Source organism: Anneissia japonica, unplaced genomic scaffold (assembly GCF_011630105.1).
Source record: "Anneissia japonica isolate Jap-2015-1 unplaced genomic scaffold, ASM1163010v1 scaffold19604_len23954_cov108, whole genome shotgun sequence".
Taxonomy (NCBI): Eukaryota; Metazoa; Echinodermata; class Crinoidea; order Comatulida; family Comatulidae; genus Anneissia; species Anneissia japonica.
The window spans coordinates 15,222-21,765 of NW_022702471.1; the positions used below are offsets into that span (position 1 = coordinate 15,222).

Here is a 6,544-nt window from a genome sequence, read left to right on the forward strand (position 1 = left end):
CGGCAAACTGGATTTCGACAAACTGGTTGGATACCTTCTTGAATACTATTGCAATCGGCGAGAATGCATCCTTGTCACTGAAAGAGCAGTCGTTGCTACTGTATATCTTATTTTATGACAACGGAGAGAGGGTCATTCTAGACACAAACACTGGCAAATACCGAAAGTTGTTCAAATTAAGTGGCATTAACTTTCACCAGCGAAGAAATCATCCATTATTGGATCTCGTGCTTCTGTAGTCAAAGGCAAAGTTTTGTTGACACTTTCTGATAACTTTAAAGTTTTAGATGTTCTGTCACAAAAGATATCTAAATAACTTGAAGACTGCGCATGGAGTTAAGGGGAAAAGTGTAAATCAAGCAAGATGTGAAATTTTCAATAGAGGCAACAAGATCACAGACATATAATAATAATAATAAGATTTATTAAGCGCACATCTCCACTAAAGTGCTACATATCATTGCTACCACCATGTTTGCAAGCAGACCCTTGAGCACTTGAGCAAATTTAATCGCTAAAGAATGGAAATTAAGCAGACGTAAATGATTTGGTCAGTAAAAATAGTATTCACAACAGATGGAATGATCAAATGAAGCAAAAAAAGATTGAGACAGTGATGCACATGGACGTCCAAGAACTGTTTATAATAAAGACGAGGACTTTCAGATTGCAGTGATATTAGCAATACATGACGATTATTGCTCAACATAGGGTTACACAGTAAAGGACAATTATGAAATAAATGAATTAATGCCTTTATACATGAAAATTATGGTAGTTACTTGTGTGGTCCTCTGGAATACCTTGTGTAGTACACAAAAATAATGAAAAACAACCGTAAGGAAGCTGGATTGTTTTTTAGGATTCTGGTGATATTTTCCATTTCTCAAAACAGAAAAGGGCTAATATAAGGGGGCATTTTTACTTAAATTTCCAAAAATGAGTTAGCTTACCACCCTAAAATATGTTATTTTGTGTTTAAAAAGTCAGCAGTTATTTCATTATGTTTTGTAAATTAAACAAATTCATTTAGGGTATTTAAGCTGCTGTTAAATTGTTCTTTAATTGGCGGCCATTTTAAAAAGCGCCCTCAATTGCCTCCCGAAATCTTCAAATTAATAACTTTAGATAGTTATACTTTACTCCTATCATTACATATTCAAAAGTTGGTCAAACCTACCTCTTCTGTGCTTATTTTACCCATATATATGAGGTTTATTGGATTTTGGCGGCCATTTTGAAAAAAGTGCCCTCACGCAAAAGTTCTCAGGTTACGCCTCTTTTACCTCACATATTCTGATTCCCCATAAAAACCATATGAGAATTTCTACCTCTCCAAGTGGCACCTATCTCAATTATAGCCTGGTCTATATTCCTATTTATCGATAACAGTAAGTCAAACAATATTGTACTTTTTGATGTTCTAGTTTCCCAGAACTGTACATCGTTATCGTTCTCGTTTCACCGCTCATCGCGGGTGATCTGCAATGCAATGCCAGTCTTGAAAAATGACGTCACGCACATTCTGGCACTTCATTGGGTGATGGTGATGTAATGCCATTTACCGTACCTTTAGCAAATTGAAGTAGAAATACGGTACCGTATCTCTAGCCACGGCGTATAAATAAATGTCTTAAAAATATACTTGTAGATGATTTTGAACGTGATGACGAGGGTAATAATAATGAAAACTGATAAGGGAGAGAGGTTTTTTTTTTTTTGTTTTTTTTTTGCTAACCCAGGCCCCATTCTACCGATGTTCGCAAGTAAATCAATAGTTAGGGACAAATAGGTCTATATAAAAAATGTCATAAGAATGGAAACACAATTATATTAAAAAATTATGTTTTTGTTGTACCATTAAACATATTTGCAAGAAATCCTGAAGTGAAAAAAGATGGAAAAACGACCGTTTAAAATAAAAATATATGTTCATTGAAAAAAAAAAAAAAAAAAATCAGAATTTCCCCAAATGTGATGAGATAGGGGGTGGGGGGATAATCTAATAATTTTTTATGGGGCCTTATGAGCTTCCATTATGGTTGGTTGAAAAAAAATCTTCCCGTTGAGCATGGTCCATCAAATATCGGTATATTTCAATCGACCTTACTGAAAAGTACGGGAAAAAAATACCATAGGCGTCCAGAAACTACACCCTTACTTTGAAAATGTTATTAAATGTGTGTGATGAGGATTATGAAAATTATGGTGATAGATAATGGTGATGTGGAAAATTCCAAAAATATCGGTATATTTTCAATCTATAGACACTTACTGAAAAGTGGGGGTGGGGGGTGGTATTATGTCCCACTTACTTTAAAATGTTGAGGGGATGTATTACATTTGTCCCCCACCAGTCGACGCCCATGTTTCTTTCTCTTTCTTTTTTTTATTTTTATTTTCTTTTTTCATTTGTTTTTAATTGTTTTGGCCTATATAAGAGGAGAGGGGGGGGTGCACCAGCTGGGCCTCCTCCAGATAAATCCGCCTCTGCAAGTTGTATCAGGCCGAGGCAATAATTCGTAATTTCTAATTCAGTAATCCAAAATTTCGAATTAGTTATTCAAAATTACAAATTATTACTTTCGAAATTACGAATTAATAATTCGAAATACAATTTAGTTATTCGAAATTTCGAAAGTAATTCGAAATTAGGATAGTATTACGAAATTTTGTATTAGGAATTCGAAATTACGAATTAGTATCCTGCCTAAATTTTCCCGATTATCTGGATGTGGCCGTAGGTAGCGAGACTGAAGTTCAGCGGGTCAACAACTCTTGTGTTAGCCCTGCTTTTTTTCTCCATGATGGTTAGCCTAGCTTAATGATGATGTTCAATCATTTCGGCCGCCGATGAATTCGGCCGCCTGGTTTGTCTCGCCAAAAGTTATAGCCGTAGATAAGGCCGGTTAATAGTATAATGTTATATAAATGCAGTGAAGCGTGGTAAAATAATTCAAGCGGTGAAATATTGGATTTTCTAAAGAGGAGCACAAGCTGCATGCATGCTTTCGGCATTGGGGGTGTGAAAAATGAGAATGCGGGACTAGATCCCTATTCCAATAAGTTTTTAGTATTTTAACCAGGGCCTAGTGGAACTAATTTGCTGCCATGGGGTGGGGTGCCTACACCAATGCTCTATTCAACAAGCTGTAGCTGAGTTTTGACTGGAAAATCCTATCTTGCATGTTATGATATATTCAAAATTGTTATGCAATATCTCCAGAATCTATTTCAATTATCCCTGCACGAATTTAAAACAAAGCCCAAAAAGAATAAATAAATAAATAAATAAATGAATGAATAATGATTGAATGAATGAATGAATAAATAAATAAAACAAAATAAAATAAAATGAATGGTAATTGTTGCTTTTTTGTGAGATCTATCTAAAAAATATTTAATTATTATAATAAGCTTTTTGGTGAGCTTACAAAGTAGGATGGTGACAGAACTCTAGAACAAACTCTTTGAAACTGAGCGTGAAAACAACATGCTCAACTATCAATTGACCTTGATTTTCGTTTGACCATGATTTTCTATTGAAGATGAAGATGGAACAATTAAAAAAAAAATTACCAAAAGATTAAAAAGATAAATTTAAATTACAGATAGCACTTTAAAATACTAGATGAAAAACAGGGGGCTTAGAATATCCAATTTGTTTGGAAATTCCATTAACATTTAATAAAATAGTTCAGTTTGTATGTTTTTTCCATCAAATGAATAGGTCTACTATGGCAGATAACAATAGCATGGCAGCATTGCAATCTACAAAGTTTCCTACATGCTCAAAATGCATGAACAGAGGTTGCGGTCTAAAGTTGAATTGCATCCATTCGATTTGTCTACAATGTCTTCAAAGCTTGTACATCGATGACCAGTTCATCAACTGTAATCTTTGTCAAGAGGACAAGGGTCCAAAAGAATGTATTTCTACTGAGCATTCAGTTCTCGATGCATGTAATGTTGCAGATCATGTATTGATTAATGAGGAATTTGTTGTTAAATTAACGACAAAAAGTCACTTCCGCAATACAGAGTACTATGAGGATTTGAAGATAACATGCAAGGTAACGTTACCCTCATCAGATCCAGTAGTTGAGAAATATTTCAGTGTTAAGGACCATGAGAATGGGACTTGCAGTCTTTCTGGACGCTGTGGTGTGGTCGGTGAATGGGAGCTGTGGTGTTATGTAAATGATGTGAAAATCAGGCAGTCACCCTTGAAAGTAAATGTAGTCAAGGGAGGTTTAGAGGACAATCCACATTTATTCAGAGAGAGAAGGAATGCCACTGCTGGTATGTATATGTTTGATATAGTTGGTGACACAATTTATGCTTGTGGAGGGGATAATGAAATTGCAAAATTCACAGTAAAAGGGAAACTCGTAAGCACAATATATGGCCCTGGATCCTGCCATTTTACAAGTTTATGCTGTGCAAATGTAGAGGGCGTATTGTCGATCGTGTGCTATGATGCATCTACAAAAATACTTATGATTTACAAGAAAGATAACTGGCATAATTGGCAAGACGCTAAGATCGAGTCTGTTGCTGGTAAAATGACGTCACATGATAATAGGATCTATGTTCCTGATTTTGGGAAAAATTGTGTATTGTGTTTTTCTATTGAAGGCAAATTGATAGAAAAGATAGAAGATGTACATTATAAGACAGTGTCCTTAACAAAACCAATTGGTGTCGCTATCACAAAGAAAGGAGATATGTTAGTCCTTTTATTTAGCAACTCTCAGGTTGTACAGTTTGACAACGATAATCGTAAACCTACAATTTTGTTAAAAAATACCAAGGATGAACAACTGTTATTCAAACCACTTGCTATTGCCATTGATGAACGTGGCCAAATCATCATTGGTTCACAGAAAAAGCTACTGCTGTTTAGTAAAGAAGGGAAATTTATTAAGCACATTGAAAAAATACAGCAACATCTCCCGGAATATCCATATTGTATTTTTAGCAAAAATAGACGCGTTTGGGTTGCAGATAAACACGATTCTTCCCTCCGGATCTACAATTATTGAAAACATTCAATAACACTCTACCATTCAGTGAAAAAAATAATTTGTTCATTATAGGTCTGCTAAAAAATGTAACTGTAGAGTATATTATAACAAATTAGAAAGAGTATTATATAAGGGCCTAGTGATAACTTTCAATATCTTATATTAAAATGTAAAAATAGTACAATACAAATACAAAAGCGTAGTCATTTCCGACTAAAGTGAATGAAGACATGTGATTCGTCTGATAGTTGGAAAGGAAAATATTCTCTGACTCTAATTTTTAATTGTATTCATAAGTTAAGCGAAATACTGATTTGATTAGCTTGATGTAAAAAGTATGTAGCAACATAAACCATGAAGAAAAGTATGTAAAATAAACTAGTAGCCTAAGTATAAACGATTATACTATTATATTGTAAATACCAAAACATTGTAGCGAGAAAAGACAGTAAAATCACTAAAAAAAAAGATTTTTTTTTATAGAAAAAGTGCACATATAGGGCCTACATTACTCTAATTATTATAAACCATAGAAAAATTTTAGAGTACATTTTAGTTTTTTGCAAAAGAATAAAATCTCCAATTTCTCATAGGAGATTACTCTTTTCTCGACGACTTCTTCGTTACTAGGCAAATTGTATCCGACTGCTGGAATGCCCTCGTTTTTGTGTATACTGCAGTCAGAGCTACAGTCAATAAAGCGCGCCCTCTCTAATGAGATTCGTTTTTGTACTTCGAATCTCGTACACTGCGGTCGATCGAGTAAGCCATGTTTGTTTAATTGTCAAAATCTCGGTCAGAATAATTTTTAAAACAAATTTGAAATATTCCTATGAAATGTTATATTTCACAAGTGTCAATACTAGTAACGGAACTTAAATCGAGGTAAGGCTAGGCCTAGCCTACAGTGTTGGATAGGCTAATGTTTCCGGCGCGTACTATATTTCTTCGCAGACCCAAGGTAATTCAACAAAAGGACGCACATCTCGGGACATCAAAGGCTATGTTCAGACACAAAAATAAGATACGAAATAAATACATAAAACAAAGGCAACAGAAGGACGCACATCTCGGGACATCAAAGGTTATAACTCTGGCATCGCCATTCTAGGCGCACGTGCGTTTCTACACGCTGAACGTCACAAAAACCATAGCAACCAGACCAAAAACCGTCAGCGTACGTGACGATTTACCCACGCGCGTGTTAGTTGCCATGTTAGTCGCGCGTCGTGCGGTGACTAATAATTGACGGCTGTACTCGCAACTAGTACCGGATTGTCGATGCCACAGTAAAGATCAAAGGACTGTACGCACGCGCTATGTTCGAGAGCGGAGATGTGCGTCCTTTTGTTGAATTACCTTGGCAGACCTATCGCAAAATCAATCATAAAAAAAATCATCCGCGCTTATTTTTTGTGTTGTTGAACACACACACACACACACACACACACACACACACACACATCAAATTTAGTGACGTCAACACAACCGAAAGGAACGATCATTAAGTTTTTCAG

General features: G+C 35.3%; 1 protein-coding gene across 1 annotated transcript in view; it reads left to right on the top strand.

Moving 5' to 3' along the window:
* LOC117103945 overlaps positions 1 to 5,906 on the top strand; it is a 15,795-nt gene extending 9,889 nt beyond the window's left edge. The window contains exon 2 of the mRNA XM_033244601.1: positions 3,731 to 5,906. Within this exon, the coding sequence (XP_033100492.1) occupies positions 3,738 to 5,045 (1,308 nt within the window). The 5' untranslated portion in view covers positions 3,731 to 3,737 and the 3' untranslated portion in view covers positions 5,046 to 5,906. The remainder of the gene's footprint in view (positions 1 to 3,730) is intronic.
* Positions 5,907 to 6,544: the final 638 nt, after the last annotated feature.